The 17430-nt window shown below is 39.9% G+C and overlaps 1 protein-coding gene across 4 annotated transcripts in view; it reads right to left on the bottom strand.

The window, feature by feature from the left end:
* The window catches only part of MIA3 (MIA SH3 domain ER export factor 3), a 57577-nt gene that overhangs the window by 20889 nt on the left and 19258 nt on the right, over window positions 1-17430 (bottom strand). For all 4 annotated transcript variants that reach the window (XM_058275259.2, XM_058275255.1, XM_058275257.1 and 1 more), the window contains exons 6-7: window positions 14847-14983; window positions 195-326 (exon numbers count right to left, since the gene is read on the bottom strand). In XM_058275259.2, the coding sequence (XP_058131242.1) occupies window positions 195-326; window positions 14847-14983 (269 nt within the window). The remainder of the gene's footprint in view (window positions 1-194; window positions 327-14846; window positions 14984-17430) is intronic.

Genomic DNA, 17430 nt, shown 5'->3' with positions numbered 1-17430 from the left:
TTCCCATCAAGATACACAGGTCTTGTCCCTTTTAAGTTTTTTTACCAAGGAAGATTACAAGGGATTATTTTACAAGGTTAGCTTGGCGAATATGCACCAATTTGTATACAAGTGAGTGAAAAAGAAACAAAAGGACTGGTGATTACAAACTACCTCTTGTATTTATGAAGCAAAATATAAGTTAATCTACTCACAACAAGGATGGTTCTCCAGAAGAAAATGGTAAATGAAACAATTCCCAAGAAGGCAGTGATAAGTACAGGCTGCCATGGCAGTCCATAAAAATCGGGTCCAGGCCGAACATCATCAGGCAATGTAGCAACTAACTGAAATAGAAATATGAGAATAACAGGAAGCCTTAAAGAAATTTACAATAAAGCAGCCATAGAGAATTACCCAAAAAAATTCTAAATCCAACCCTCTCAAAAGCTTCAATGGCTCCCACTGCATTAAGACTGAATAATGGCAGCCTCATATTTTGTTTGGCTTGTAGTGTTTTTAAACATTTTGAATCAAAATGTCTTTAAATTGAGTATGTATTTAAAGTTTGCAGTAGGGTCTACCACATCTTCTGTCTCACACATGGCTAGAATCCCTCTGGATCATACTTTTCACCTGGAAAAGTCGGTTTTTGTTGGAAAAAACACATAAGACAAAAAATTCAGAAGATACTTTAGTAGTAGTTAACTTTTATGGCTCCAAATAAAACCAAAATGATAATGAATAACACAAATAATATGTGATTCCTCTAAGACTTTTAATCTTATTTCTATTCTACTCTTAAAGACTATGACACACGCTGAGTAAATTCAGTCAACTACTCGTAACTGGTCTGGATAGAATGCTCTGAATTTAACTGCCTTCTATAAAACTCAGTGTCTTAGTTTTAAATGCTTCCTCGAAGACAGTACATGAAACTGTCATCCACAAGTACACAAGTAACCACCATCCGGGCCCTATCCTCCACAGTGCCCAGTGTCAGGGGAAATGGACCAGCAGGGCGTGTTTTGCTCATGACTGCATACCAGAACCTAACACAGTGCTCGATACAAAAAGAACACGCAGAGAAAACCTCAAGGACACTGGTCCCCGTAAACAGCAACGCAACGTCCTGCTTGCCTCGGGCTGGACACTCCATTTTCCCCTCGCCCTGTCAGTCAGTGCACCCACTCTGCTCAGAACTCGTCCACCCGCCTTCGAGAGCTGGGGTCCCTCCCTGGGAATAGGGCCCGTCACCTCCAGTAGCTCAGCTATGAGAGCTGCGTAGAGCACCGACAGGGGTCCCAGCAGTTCCGGGTCCCCCGGGGAGGCGGTGACAGAGGGAAGAGAGGCAGGTACTGAGTCCATTGCGGAGGGACAGCAAAGAAGAGGCGACGCTTCCTACGGAGAAGCGCTAGGCCCCTCTCTTTAGTGTTTCCCCCTCTGCTAAGAAACCGGCCGGGGGGCGGGGACCGAGAATGAACTTCGCCTTCCCCGCTGGGGACACTTTCCGCCCGACGCCGCCGTCCAATACGTCATCAAATACTGCCCCAGAGCCCACGTAAACGTGCCTACGGCTGCGGGACACGCAGTGGGAGGGGCCGGAACGGAAGAAACCAACTGTAGAGCGAGGCGGGGACGAAAAGAGACCTCGGAAGAAACCAAGCACAGAGAGGCGGCGGGGAGAGCGCTTAGCTGACCAGAAACTAGGTGAGAAAGGGAGGTCGGAGGCCGGGTAGCTGGGAGAAAGGGCGCGGGTTTGGGTAAGGAGAAGGGCAGGCCAGTCCTACCGCCCAGAGGGCTCGCGGTTTAGGCACGCGCGGCGAGACACCCGGCATAGCCCCACCGCAGCCGGAGGGGCGCCTGCCTTGCCGGCCGGCGGCCTCCCGCCCGCCCTTGCGCAGCTCGGGATGCCCGACTGCCCCGCTCGTGCTGACGCTTTTCAAAAGGCCTTATCCCCTGCAATCACGCATTACTCCATGATCCCCAAGAGTTCAGTTCGGGGTCCCACATTTTAAGATTACGTGACTTGAGAAAAAGGACAAGGATAATGACTACTTTGAAATCACGTTCTAAGAGTTGAAGAAACTGAGAACATTTAACCTGGGGAGAAAAAAGGTAATTGAATATTAATGACGTGTCTTCAAGTTGAATTTAAAGTTAATTTGGAAAAATAAGAACAGGCAGCAAAACCCTGTAAAAAAGACCACTGGAGGGTGGGGAGGTGAGGGCAGGCTCTGTAATTAAAGCAGTATAGTTCTGGCCCAAGAATACAAAGCAATCAGAAGGCTGAATGTAAAAAAAAATAATAGAAAAAACAAGGATGAATTTTTCTGTGAACTGAGTGGGGAAAGCCTTCCTAAAATTACGCCTCAAAGTCTAGAACCAACAAGGGAAAAACATAAATTTGAGTATTCAAAAGTATTGCCCAACCTCCCTCAGCTCACAAAAATACAAAATAAGCCAAGTTTGCCAATGACAATCTGAGAAAAAATATTTGTTACATTACAGACAAAAGATCGCTATTCCTAAAATATAAAGAGCTTTACAAATAGGGAACTAAATAGCCAGCAAACCTATGAAAAAAAAAAACCATCAGCTGAAGAATGAACAGATAGTTCTCAAAAAAATGAACCGTAAACAGTTTCACAGCCATATAGAAACATGCTCTGCTCTCTCATAATAATAGATATGCAAATTAAACATACACTGAGATTCCATTTCTCACTTATATTGGCAGTGTCCAAACGTTTGACAACATACTCTGTAGTGACAGACTGTGGGGGAAAGAGGCGCTGCTGATTTTTATGCAAAATGGGAAATTTGGCAACATCTCTCAAAATCACTTGTATATTTACCTACTGACACAACAATCCCACTCTGAAAAAATTCTATCCCAAAGATACCAACAAAATGTTAAAAAGATATATATCTAAAACTATGTCATTATTTATAACAAATGACTGGAAATATTAAAATGCCCTTCAATAGAAGATTACTTGAATAAATCAAGGTATAGGATGAAGGTGTAAAAAATAAAATAATTCTACATATTTTGCTAAGGAATATTTCCAGAGTACATTGTATAAAAAAAATCCCAAGGTAGAGAAAAGTAAATACAGAATATTACTTTTATCTATGAAAGTGGGCAGGGAAGATGAATGTATTTTTCATTAGCTTTAGAGGTAAAATTGCCATGTAATAAACTCAAGTCTAGAGCACACAATTAGATAAATTTTGACAGAATTTCACCATCATCACAATCAAGATAATGGACATATCTTTCACCTCCCAAAGTTTCCTCATTCCTTTAGAAATCCCACCCTCCTGCCCCTTACCACCCCTCCCCACCCCCGGCACAACTTTTGTCAGAATACATTAGTTTACATTTCCTAGTGTTTTATATATTTGGAAATACACCATGCATTCTATTTTCTCTGGCTTTTTCTTACTCCATATAATTTGTTCTGAGATTCATTGTGATGTTCTTTATTCTTATGGCTTTCTTCTACAAGTTTTACATTTAGATCATAACCCATTTTGCATTAATTTTTAAATTTCAGGTGAGATATGGATCAAAGCCATTTTTTTTGCATATGAATATCTATTAGGCCCTGCACTATCTGCTGAAGACTTTCCTTTCTTGACTTGTCTTTCCATCTTGTCAGAAATTTGTTGCTCCTATATGTGTGGACCCATTTCCAGACTTTTATTTTGTTCCATTAATCTATTTGCCTATCTTTATGCTAATAACATGCTGTACTAATTAATGTAGCTTTATAAGTCAGGTAATATTGGGCTATTCTAGGCTCTTTTCATTTTCCATATGAACTATAGAATCAGCTTGTCATTTTCTACAGAAAAAAAAAAGTCTACTGTGGGAAACAGATGTGGCTCAGCCAATTAAGCTCCCCCCTACCATATAAGAGGTCCATGGTTCCATGCCCAGGGCCTTCTGGTGAGGGCAAGCTGGCCCACACAGAGTGCCGGCCCATGCAGGAATGCGGCCCTGCACAGGAGAGCAGCACTGCAGGGGAATGCTGCCTTACAAGGGAAAAGCCGCCCCAAGCAGGAGTGCCAGCAGATGCAGAAAGCTGGCGCAGCAACATGACGCAACAAGAGACACAGAGGAGAGAAAGTAAGAAGATGAAGCAGAACAGGGAGCTGAGGTGGTGTAAGAGAGTAATTGCCTCTTTCCCACTCCAGAAAGTCCCAGGATCGGCTCCCAGAGCTGCCTCATGAAAATACAAGCAGACACAGAAGAACACATAGAAAGCAGACAATGGGGGGAACAGGGGGAGAGAAATAAAAATAAGTCTTTAAAAAAAAAAAGTCTACTGTGCTCGTGATAGAAATTGTGTTAAGTTTGCAATAACTGACATTTTAACAATATGTAGTGTTCTGACACAAGAACAAGGTATTTTTCCCCATGTACTTAGGTCCTTAATTTCTATCACCATTTTATAGTTCTTAATGTATAGGCCTTGAAAAATTTTTGGACAGATTCATCCTTAAATATTTCATATTTTTGATGTTATGTAAATGGAATTTTTTAAAGTTTCCATTTCTGATTGTTCATTGCTAGTATATAGAAATAAAATTGCTTTTGGATGTTAATCTTTATCTGGCAACCTTATTAGTCCTTGCAACTTTTTTTTGTAGATCTCATCACATTTTATATATAAATATTCATGTTGTTTGCAAATAAAGAGAATTCTACCTCTTACTTCCCGGTCTGGGTGCATTTTCTTCCTTGCCTTAGTACACTAGCTGTCATCTTACTGCATTTCAGTAGGACAGCGGTGGATAGATGTGGGGAGTTTGCATCCTTGTGCTGTTTCTGTTCTTGGAGGAAAACATTCAGTCTTCACTATTAAGAATGTCAGCTGCAAGTTTTCCATAGAGGTTATTTTAAATCCCTGTATGTTCCTAGTTCACTAAAAGTTTTTTTAATCAATAATCAATGTTGGATTTTTTTTAGTGCTTTTTGTCTTTTTTTTTTAGTTTGCTTTTTTTTTTTTTTTAACTGAATTACAATGAGTGATTTCTGGATATTAAACCAACCTTGCATTCTTGGGACAAATTCTACTTGGTCATGATGCATTATGTTGCATATATATAATAAAATATATTGTTGAATTCTATTTGCTAAAATTTTGTTTAGAATTTTTTTACCCATGCTTATCAGAGATACTGGCCACTGGTTTTCTTTTCTTGTATGTCTTTGGTTTCAGTATCATGGTAATACTGGCCTCATATGATGAGTTAGGAAGTATCTTCTCCTCTTCAATTTTCTAAGAAAATCTGTGTAGAAGTAGTATTATTTCTTCTTTATCTTTTATAAAATTCACTACTAAAGTCTTCTGGGCTGGGAGTTTCTTTAAGGTAAGATTTTTTAACTTATAAATTCCATTTCTCTAATAATTATAAGACTATTGAAGTTAGTTATTTCTTCTCAAATGAGCTTCTGAATTTGTTTTAGGTAGAATTTCTTCATTTCATCTAAATTATCAAGATAATTGCCTTATTGTTCATAATATTCCATTATTTTTCTTTCAATATCTGTAAAATCTGTAGTGAGGTGCCCTCTTTAATTGCTGATGTTGATAATTTGTAACTCTTTTTATTCTGATTATGCTTGGCTAGAAGTCAACCAATTTTATTAATCTCAAAAAACCAGTTCTTGGTTTTATTCATCTTCTCTATTTTCTTTTTTTCTATTTCACTGATTCATGCTCTTACCTTTACTGTTCCTTTCTTCTTACTTGGGAATTAATTTGCTATTTTTCTAATTTCTTATGATGAAAACTGAGGCCACTGATTTGAGACTTTTCTTAGATTTCCAAGTATTTTAGTGGCAGTGCACAAATTTAGTATGTTGTATTTTCATTTTTATTCAGTTCAAAAAATTTCCTAATTCCCCTTTGATACTGTCCTTGACCCATAATTTATTTAGAAGTATGTCATTTCGTTTCCAAATATTTGGGAATTTTCCAGAGATCTTTCTGTTACCGACTTCTAGTTTATTGAGATCAGAGAACATACTCTATGACATGAATCCTTTTTTATTCATTGAGACTTGTTGTGGTTTTCTAGGTAAATATTCCATGTTCACTTGAAAAGAATAAGTGTTCTGATCTCATTAGGTGAAGAGTTCTATAAATGTAAATAAGGTCAAGTTAGCTGTTCACACCTACTGAAAACTTACTATATTAGTCAGCCAAAAGGGGTGCTGTTGCTAAGTACCAGAAATCTGCTGGCTTTTATAAAGAGTATTTATTTGGGGTGAAAGCTTATAGTAACAAGGCTCTAAAGAGTCCAACTCAAAGTTACTTCCTCACCAAACTCTGTTGCCACGTGTTGAAGCAAGGTGGCAGGCAATGTCTGTGAGTTTTCGGATTCCTCTTTCCTCTTAAGGCTCTATGGTCCCAGCTTCTTCTGATCTCAGCTATAGGCTGGCATAAGCCTTGTCTCTCTCCCCAAGGCTCATTTCTTTCCAGGCTCAGCTGCTCTGTTCTCTTCACAAGGTCAGCTGTAAACTATCTGACTCATCTCTCTTCCCGAGGCCTCTGCAGTGTCTAATGAGCTGTCTCTCCTCCTCTGTGTTGTTCTTCTCTGGGTATGTACTTCAATTGACGTTTTGATTTGATTATTCCTCTCTGTATTTCACCAAGGGGGCAGGGAATCAAGCCTGCATGCCCTAATCAAAGCCCTAAACATAATTTGATCAATGCCATCTCAGCTGAATCTAATACAAAGGGTATCAGACCCAGAGAAACAGACCAGTTTATAAACATATTCTATATCTTTTTGGAATTCATAAATAATATCAAAATGCCCCTCTCACTGGCTTCCTGTCTACTTGTTCTATCAATTATTAAAGAGGCAGTGTTGAAATCTCCAACTAGAACTGTGGGTTGATCTGTTTTTCCTTGTAGTTCTATTAATTTTTTGCTTCATGTATTTTTTTTTTTTTAAAGATTTATTTATTTATTTAATTTCCCCCCCTCCCCTGGTTGTCTGTTCTTGGTGTCTATTTGCTGCGTCTTGTTTCTTTGTCCGCTTCTGTTGTCGTCAGCGGCACGGGAAGTGTGGGCAGCGCCATTCCTGGGCAGGCTGCTCTTTCTTTTCACGCTGGGCGGCTTTCCTCACGGGCGCGCTCCTTGCGCGTGGGGCTTCCCCACGCGGGGGACACCCTTGCGTGGCACGGCACTCCTTGCGCGCATCAGCGCCGCGCATGGCCAGCTCCACACGGGTCAAGGAGGCCCGGGGTTTGAACCGTGGACCTCCCATATGGTAGACGGACGCCCTAACCACTGGGCCAAAGTCCGTTTCCCTGCTTCATGTATTTTGAATGTTCATTATCAAGAGCACAAACATTTAGGATTGTCATGATCACTTTGATTAATTCACTCCTTTTTCATTATAGGATATCTTTCTTAACTCCTGACAATTTTCTTTGCTTTGGAATCTCCTTTGGTATTACGCCATTCCAGTTTTCTTTTGACTAGTGTGAGCATGGAGATCTTTTTATTTTAGTTTGACATAGGGGCTGCCAGTGCAAAGTACCAATGTGTTGGCTTTTATAATGGGAATTTTATTAAGGTAAAAACACAGTTCCAAAGCAATGAAATTGCTAAACCAAGGCACCACCAGAAATGCTTTCTCACCAAAGTCAGCATCTGATGATACTGGCATTCTGCCACATGGCAAGGCAAGATGGTAGACAATCTCTGCCAGGCTCCCTGCCTTCCCCTCAAGGCTCACATCTTCTGTAGGTCAGCTGTGGGTGATTGGGTATATGGTTGTCTCTTCCTAGGCCTCCTCTCTTGCCTTGGCTTCTTTGCTTTCTTCCTGAGCCATCTTGGGCAATCAGACATATGGCCAGACTTTTCAGCCTTGGGCTGCTTTGTGGGCCCAGCCTCTTGGGGACTTCTTGCTTCAGCTTCAGCTGCTAATGATCCTTGAGTCCTCTCTCTCTCTCTCTCACAGGGCAGGATCAAAATGGCAGCTTTCTTTCTCTCTGTGTCTCATTGTTCTCAGTTTATATAAGATGCAGCAAGAGGGAGTAGACCCAACCTGAGTCACAACTCATTGATGTAGTCCAATCAAAAGCAATCTAATCAAGTGATATAATCCAGGTTAACAATCTGATGCAATCAAAGGGTCTCCCACCCACGGGAATGGGTTAGTTAAAAAAAAATCTTTTTGGGGGTATTCACCAAATTCAAACTGTCACACTTTCTCATTCCTGGTACTTTTAATTATTTTTGTCCTTTTAATTGAAAGTGTAGTTTTGTAGGCAGAACCTATTTGGGTCATGCTTTTTTATTTAATCTGGTAACATTTGTCTTTTAATTAGGATACTTAGACAATTTCCATCCAATGTAATTATTAATATGGTTAGGTTTAAGTTTAATGTCTTGCTTACATCTTGCTTCATTTTTTTTTTTGTCCCTCCTTTTCTTTGTTTCCTTTTCCCTCATATTTTGCCTTCTTGTGGATCAACTGAGTCTTTTTACTGATTCTAATTTATCTCTTTGTTGGCTTAAAAAACATAACTCTTTTTGTTATTTTAGTGGTTGCTTTAGAGCTTATAGTACATATATTTTTTTTAAATTTTATTAGAGAAGTTGTAGGTTTATAGAAAAATCATGCAGAAAATAAGAGAGTTCCCATGTACCTGCTGCCATTAACATACTGCATTAGTGCGGTATCTTTGTTAAAATTGATGAGTATTATAATTATATTATTATCTATAGTCCATAGGTTACATTAGGGTTCACTGTTTATGTTGTACAGCCCTATGGTTGTTGTTTTATTTTAATATTTTATTCTAATAACATATATACAAGCTAAAATTTCCCCTTTTAACTACATCCAGATATATAGTTCAGTGGTGGTGATTACATTCACAATGTTGTGGTACCATCACCACCACTATCCATTACCAAAACTTTTGCATTTCCCCAAACAGAAATTATGTACCAATTAAGCATTCCTGAACCCCACCCCAGCTTCTGGTAATATATCTTCTACTTTCTGACTCTTTAAATTTGCTTATTCTAATTATCTCATATCAGTGAGAGAATACAATAGTTGTCCTTTTGTGTTTGGCTTATCTGACCCAACATAATGTCTTCAAGGGTCATCTATGTTGTTGCAGGTATCAGAACCTCATTCCTATTTGTGGTTGAATAATATTCCATTGTGTATATATATACCATGTTTTGTTCATCCATTCATCAGCTGATGAACACTTGGGCTGCTTCCATCTTTTGGTAATCATGAATATTGCTGCTATGAACATAGGTACATAAGTATCTGTTCTAGTCCCTACTTTTCGATTCTTTGGGACATTATAGTATATATTTTTAACTGATCACAGTCTACCTTCAAGTGATATTATACCACTTCATGTGTGTAATAAGAACTTTATAACAGCATACTACAGTTTCTCCCTCTCCTAGCCTTTATACTATTGTTGTCATACATTTTCTTTTACATATGTTCTAAACCTCACACTACGATAGGTAATATTTTTGTTAAACAGTCATTAACTTTAAAGATATTTAAATAAGAAAATAGAAAATATATTTAAAATATGTTTATAATAATAAGAAAACAGAAAATGTATTTACCCATGTAGTTAGCCTTTCTGGCATTTATCACTCCTTTGAGTAGCTCCATTACTTCCATCTGTTGCCATTATCCTCATGCCTGACATTTACTATGGTGCAGGTGTACTGGTGGTGAATTCTTTTAGTTCTTGTATATTGGAAAAGATTTTCATTTCACCTTTTTTTTGGTAAGATATGTCACTGGGTATGATATTGTAAGCCGGCAATTTTGTCTTTCAAATATATTAAAGAAGCATTCCATTGTATTCTCCCATGTCGTATTTCCACTGAGAAATCTAATGTCATCCCTGTCTGACTTCTTTACTATGTAAAATGTCTCTTTTTTCCCCCCTGGACTGCCTTTTTTTTTTTTTCTTTCCCCTTCCCCCCAACCCCCCGTTGTCTGCTCTCTTTGTCCATTTGCTGCGTGTTCTTTTTTGTCCACTTCTGTTGTCAGTGGCGCGGGAATCTGTGTTTCTTTTTGTTGTGTCATCTTGTGTGTCAGCTCTCCCTGTGTGCGGCACCATTCCTGGGCAGGCTGAACTTTCTTTTGCACTGGGCAGCTCTCCTTACAGGGCACACTCTTTGTGTGTGGGGCTCCCCTACGCGGGGACACCCCTGCGTGGCAGGGCACTCCTTGCGCGCATCAGCAGTGTGCGTGGGCCAGCTCCACATGGGTCAAGGAGGCCCGGGGTTTGAACCGGCGACCTCCCATGTGGTAGACGGATCCCCTAACCACTGGGCCAAGTCCGCTTCCCTGGACTGCTTTTAAGATTGCTCTTTTTCACTTGTTTTGGGCAATCTGATAATGCTATACTGGTATAGTTTTCTTCGTGATTCTTATGCTTGGGTTTTACTGAGTTTCTTGAATCTAAAGATTTATAGTTTTCATAAAATTTGGAAAAATTTTCAGCCTTTATTTCTATTACTTTTCTGAACAGCTATTCTCTCCTCTCCTCCAAGGATTCCTATTACACTTATATTAGGCTTCCTGAAAGTATCCCACAGTTCATTCATGCTCTGTTCATTTTTCTTGAATTTTTTTCTCTTTTTGTTTCATTTTGGAAAGCTTCTATTGCTTTGTCTTCAAGTTCACTAATCTTTTTGTCTGCAATGCCCAATGTGGTATTAATCCCATCCACTGTATCATCTCAAGTACTATAGTCTTCATCTCTAGAAGTTTGATTTGGGTCTTTTTAAAATTTCTTCTATGTTGCTACTTAACTTTTAAACATCTGGAATACAGTAATAATAACTGTTTTAAAGTCTAATTCTAACTACTATAAGTTCTTGGCCAGTTTCAATTGGTTGTTTTTTCTCATCATGGGTTATATTTTCCTGTTTGTTTCTCATCATGGGTTATGTTTCCAGGTTTGCATACCTGGTAATCTTTGATTAGGTATGAGGCATTGTGAATTTTTGAGCTTTGTTCTGGGATCCAGTTAAGTTACTGGGAAACAATCTGATTCTTTGGGGTCATGGTTTTAAGATTTGTTAGGCAATACCAGAGCAGCATTTAGCTTGAAGCAAGACCTCTCTGAATCTTCTACCCAATTCTTCTAGAATTAAGAGGTTTTCCAGGCATTATTCCTGGCCTTTTATCAGGAACTGTACCTTCCAATCACTTAGAAGGTTTCACTGGCCTTGAGTAGTTGTTGCATTCATATGCTGACCAGCACCCTGCTGAGTATCTGAAAGACCCTTTGCAGACTGCCAGAGTTCTCTCTCTCTCTACCTCTCTTTTCTGTGGTACTCCGCCGGTGAACTCCAGCTACCCTGGTCTTTCTGGACTCTCAGCTGCTGCTCAATGCAGGATGTCCACTGAACTCTACTTTGTTTCCTTTTTTCCTGCACCATGGCTGGAAATTCTCTCAAGGCAGCAATCTGAGAGAACAGTAGGGCTCCCTGCATTTGTTCCCCATCTCGCAGGAATTCCTGTCCTTTGTTGCCTAATGTCTAGTATCTTGAAAACTGCTGTTTCATTTATTTTGTCTGTTTTTCTTTTTAGTGGTTTCAGTTGGGAGGGTAAATCTGGTTTACCTATAATTTTATCATGGCTGGGTGTGGAAGTCATTTGTTTATTTTTTAATGGTAGGATAAACAATGAAATCAATCTGAAAAGCTACCTATAGAGAGGTAACAACAGGGTGGATATAACTGGAAAAAAATCTAGTCCTCTCTGAATATGTCTTGTTTTGTACATTTGACTTTGGATCTTGTAAATATGTTAAAGAACTATAAAACCAAAGAAAACTTTAAGCATTTCATGAAAAGCAAAAGGGAAACAATGTAACCATGTATCAAGTTGGTAGCAGGATCACAGAAAGGAACTAGTTCAAACCTATCCTAATGGAATATAATATAGTTTCAAGATGAAAAGAACTGCAAAACATCCTTAAAATATTTTCAATAACACAAAACATGGCTGGTGGTAGTACTGATACTGGCATTTTTAATACTTTTGGGTGACTACTGTAAGATAAATATGTTGATGCTATTGAAAACTGGAATTTCCAACATAGGTGAAAGAAAATATAAACCTACGATAGTTGAATCTAGCTTCTTGATTTTCAGTTAGAAGTATCCTCGACTTTGCGATGAATTTTTACATTAAAAAAACCCCACATTACTTCCTAGCTTTGTCCTCTGAAAAGGCCTAGAAATAATGGCCAACTCAATAGCAAAAAGCAACTTAGTACCCAAAATGTGGTCTCACCATTTCCCATTTCCCATTAAAGGGAATGAGGGCACCTTAGAAAAATGGCTCCTTCAAGTGTTGGGCACAAAACAGACAAGATAAGCTTGGAACCCCTTGTCATACTAGAAAGCAAGGAAGGGATCAGTGACCACAGCTGGTGTCCTGGTTACCAGCAGGCCGGGAGCCAACACAAGGGGGCTCCCACTAGCCCACAATGAGGGGAACTGAACATCAAGTATAAGAACTATGGGAGCTGAAACACACCAAATATTTTTTAAACCATGAGATCATAATGATTCTCAGAAAGGACCGATATCATTGAATAATGTCAGGAAAAGAACTTATCACTCTGAAAACTTTTAATAAAGGAAAAGAACCAGGCATTTACCCTGCCATAGCTGTACAAACTGAATCTCAGGGAAAAGAATAGCGGATTTTCAGTTTCTCTTTGTACAGGTATTTGACTCTTTAAATGAAAAAGGAACAAAATAATCAGAAATTTATCATTTTGCAACCTGTAATATATTAGATGTAGGCAATGTCACCAGTGGCATGTTACATCGCCAAGGGAGGCGCACCCAGACAGGAAATGTCTGATGGAAAATCCAGTATTTTGGCCAAACAACATTAAACCTGAATCTGACTACCAATGCCCAGGAAATATAAAGAACCAGAGAAACATGTCAAACTATACCATGGGGATGTACTTAGCAAAATCCAGGCCATATTATGCCCTAGAAGCCAAACAGACCCGTTTCTTCAATGAATACACAATTTAAAAATAAATTAAGATAAATAAAAAGAATTCTAGAGACAAAGTAACTGATATGAGATTTGCCCTCCTACTGTAAACTACTAGAGAACTAGACAAAATATATGAAAGAGAAAAACAACCCTGCTTTAAAGATAGAGAACAGGCAGTTCTGTGATCCCTGGGAGAAGGCCAACAAATGAGGTGAGCCCTGCACCACCCAGCTTTCTACCTGGAGGCCCTCTCCAGATGTCAGGAAAGGGCAAAGGACCCCAAGCAGAGTACAGAGATACCAAGGTAAGGGAGATCAGTGTGGAAAGACTGAGATGCTGGAAATATGCAAGGAAGGATACCAGAAAGATAGGCGCTGCAAAGAAAAGGAGTTCCCAAAATCTGCCAGGGGGCATTCGAGTCTTGGACTGAATTCTAAGCTGTGCACTATATAGGTTAAGATTCCCTGAGGATAGGCAAAGAACTACTTCTGGAGAAAAACAACTACCAGGAAGCTGAACGCTGAAAAATCCCTAGCTAACTCAGGGCCAGGAGATTTTTGATTCTGGCCAGTCAGCCCCAGGCGTTCAGGAGTGACCCCAGAGAATCAATGTCCTCTGACCATCCAAATGGGAAGTGCCAGGCACCACACTAAACCCTTCACATAGATCCACTCGCTCAACTCTGACCCCTGGAGCAGGGAATGATTCACATTTTTCAGATGAGGAAGCTGAGGTTCAAAGTTTACTAAGTTTAGAAAATGGATTTGGGATCTTCCTGGCTCCAAAACCCACACATTTTACAGAACAAAAAACCTTCTCTCTCCCACAAAGTCTTGAATTAACAGAACCAAAAAGGAAAATCTTTTTGTTGGGGAGGATTCTTTCCCTTTAGCCCCAAAGGCAACTTGATCTCCAACTTCTAAAAGCCTGTCCATGCCTTATAAATTACCAAGAAATGTGTCCTATATATATCTTTTTAGGAGCTAAGCCTTAAAAAGAGTAGATAAATACCCAGACAGAATAAATGTCTCTTTCGGATCTGGCTGTTTAGAAATATTCTGCCACAAGTGACTCTTCTTAAGAAACAAATCTGACCCTTTCGTTTTCCTGCTTAAAACCTTCAAAGGGTCCCTATCCCTTACGGTCTAAAGCCACTTATCATAACACACAGCATCCTGTATGATTTATCCCTGCCTCCCTCCACCAGGGAGTGTACTTCTACACTTTAAAAACACCAACTCCTCATGCTTCCCTGGCCTCCCCAAATCACCCTAATTTTATGCCTCCATTTCTCTGTACATGCTAATTCTTCTCTCTGTACCCCATCCCACAGCCCCTCTAGTCAACAAACCACATGTCCAATTAATTCCCTTTGTCCTTTAACTCTCTGCTCAAAACATGTTTCAACTAACTTCTTCTGAACTTCCCGGATCATCCCCCCACCATGATGAGTCAATTTATTGAATAACTCACTCTACTACCAGGTAAACACTTCTATTTCTGCCTATACTATATTATGTTTCAAGTGAATGTCTTCAGGTCTCTGCCAGACTGAAAGGACTTTGAGAGGAAGAATCACATTATTTAATAGATGGGCTGTGTTTGTGTCCAGCCCTGGCATGCAATAAACCCTGCTCAAGCGTGCACTGAACCAAACTAAGAAGCCATAAAAGCCAAGCTATCTTCAAAGGATCAGGAGTAATTTTCATAATGACATCTTAAGTTCTTTACCCCCTGTTCAAAATCAGCTTTAAAACTCTAATAATCAACATTCTATCTGAAGAAGTTATATGTACCAAACTTACCATCTTAGTTAAATAAAGAATGAATGAATATATTAAGAGAATTGCATTTCCCAAAGGTGTAACACTGGCTGGCTCTTCAGCATTTGTTTCTGGTTGCTTTTCCACATCAACGGGAGTGCCTTCAGTAGCAATTATCCCTAAAATTGAGGGGGGGAAACTGATGTTTTAGTTTATGCTTTTAAAGAAAATTTGATTCCATTCACTTTAAGTATTTATTGAGGGTCCACTAAAATATTAGTCACTGGACCTGAAGTGTGTGGTTCTGCTAAGGACAATTATATAGAGGAAAAGTTCAGAATCCCAATTAGAGCCATCATTCCCTTCAACTGTAAAATGAACACATCTCCAGTCCCACCTCCTCCCGACTTCCCCACCAACTCACTCCATCAACATCCTGGCAAGGCAACTGCTATGAAAACCATTATTTACTTATGAGAACTGAGAAAAAAACAGAATTGTATGCTTTCTCCATACACAGTCACATTTAATAAATATTTATTTAGTGCGGGAAAGGCATTATATTAGAAACTTCAGGAAAACAGTAAGTGACAAAGAGTGAGTCTCGGTTTGCAAATCAGCAGGTGGAATGTGCCATTACATGGCATGATGGCAGGTACCCGGCAGGAGCATGAGGACACTTACTGAATGGATAGATGGGAAGCTGACTTGGCCCAGTGGTTAGGGCATCCATCTACCACATGGGAGGTCCGCAGTTCAAACCCCGGGCCTCCTTGACCCATGTGGAGCTGGCCCATGAGCAGTGCTGATGCACGCAAGGAGTGCCGTGCCACGCAGGGGTGTCCCCCATGTAGGGGAGCCCCACACGCAAGGAGTGCGCCCCGTAAGGAGAGCCGCCCAGCGCAAAAGAAAATGCAGCCTGCCCAGGAATGGCGCCACGCACATGGAGAGGTGATGCAGCAAGATGACGCAAAAAAAAAAAAAAAAAAAAAGAATGGATAGATGACAGCTATGTGACAGAGTATGGTAAAAGCCAAGAGACTAAAGGGAACAGCTTATAGGGCGGAGGCTCTGTAAAAGAGGTCAAATCCCAGCTATGCCTTGAAGGACTGAACATGAGGAGGTGTGGGGAGGGGGTTTCAGTCTAAGTCTGTGAGTTCTGGGCACGTTTTGCAACAGGAGAGTCCACCACGGATGGCACCTGAGATGCACGTAGGCATATTGAAAAGATTAGGAAAACTGGCCTGCAAAGGCAGTTTATGCCATTTTGTAACTTAAAAGACATGGCAAAGACTTCTTAACCCTGTAAGCAGAATTTTTCCTAATCCTGCAAGTATTTGAACAAGAAAGTAATGAGGTACGTGACATCTTCAACAGGCAGGAAAGTCTTATGAATTAAATGACTTTGGCTCTTTCCGCCGTCTTGGAGCCTGTGGAGGCCTGCTGGGAACAGGACTTCTAACACGGCAAGTATGTCTAGAAGGCTGTGGTCCAAAGCCACTTTTGCTGGCTATAAGTGGGGGCTCCAGAACCAGAGAGAGCACACAGCCCTTCTTAGAATTGAAGGCGTTTATGCCCGAGATGAAACTGAATTCTATTTGGGCAGGAGATGTGCTTATGTCTACAAAGCAAAAAACAACACAGTGACTCCTGGCGGCAAACCTACTAAAACCAGAGTAATCTGAGGAAAGGTAACTCTTGCCCATGGAATTAGTGGCATGGTTCATGCTAAGTTCTGAAACAACCTTCCACCTAAGGCCATTGGACACCGAATCTGTGTGATGCTGTACCCCTCAAAGATTTAAACTTATTAAAAAGTAAATAAATAAAATTGTGGACTTAAAAATATATATATAAAATAAAATAAAAGACTTTGCAAATACAGAGTACTGTACATGAATGCAATGTCTACTGGAGCATGGGAGTCCTCTGATACTGCCACTCCTTCTCAGATTAACTGAATTCATCTCCCTGCTGGGACCTCTCCAAGACTTTGGAGGTTTGGTCTGACCAGTGCTGCCACGCCTTGCAAGTGTTACTGGGTAATGTTATACCTATGCTTATAGACCATAATGTCTACAAAACACAAAAAACAGTAACACTGTCATCAGTTTACCACATTAGATAAAATAACCAATCAGCTGTTCTTCTGATTTACTGCTAAAATGAGCTATATAAAAAATGAGAAAGCATTGATACCATCACTGAGACTGCATTTTCTTTTTTAATTTTTGTTCTTTTTTTTTTTTTTGGAAGTACTGGGACTTGAACCTTGGACCTCATATGTGGGAAGCAGGCAATCAACCACTGAGCTACACCATGTGCCGTCTTCTTTAATTTTCAAAACAACTCTCTCAATTCAAATGCCTTGAGTTGCTCTCCCAGAGGGTAGTTACTATGAACTTTACTGTGATTAAGTACTGCTGACGTGTCAACCTACACTGGACTATTATACACTGCAAAGTTCGTATTATATTTTTTCCTACCTTATAATATAAAGATACCTGGATATAAATATCCTCTTCACTGTTCCTTAAACAAGTTTTACTTAACATGTTCAGGTAGCAAATCAGAGAAAGAGCTGAGCTACACTGTATTCTACTGGGGAGGCTGGAGAAAGTAGGAA

This window comes from Dasypus novemcinctus, chromosome 13 (genome assembly GCF_030445035.2).
Source record: "Dasypus novemcinctus isolate mDasNov1 chromosome 13, mDasNov1.1.hap2, whole genome shotgun sequence".
NCBI classification, from domain to species: Eukaryota; Metazoa; Chordata; class Mammalia; order Cingulata; family Dasypodidae; genus Dasypus; species Dasypus novemcinctus.
This window is presented reverse-complemented; position numbering and strand designations above follow the sequence as displayed.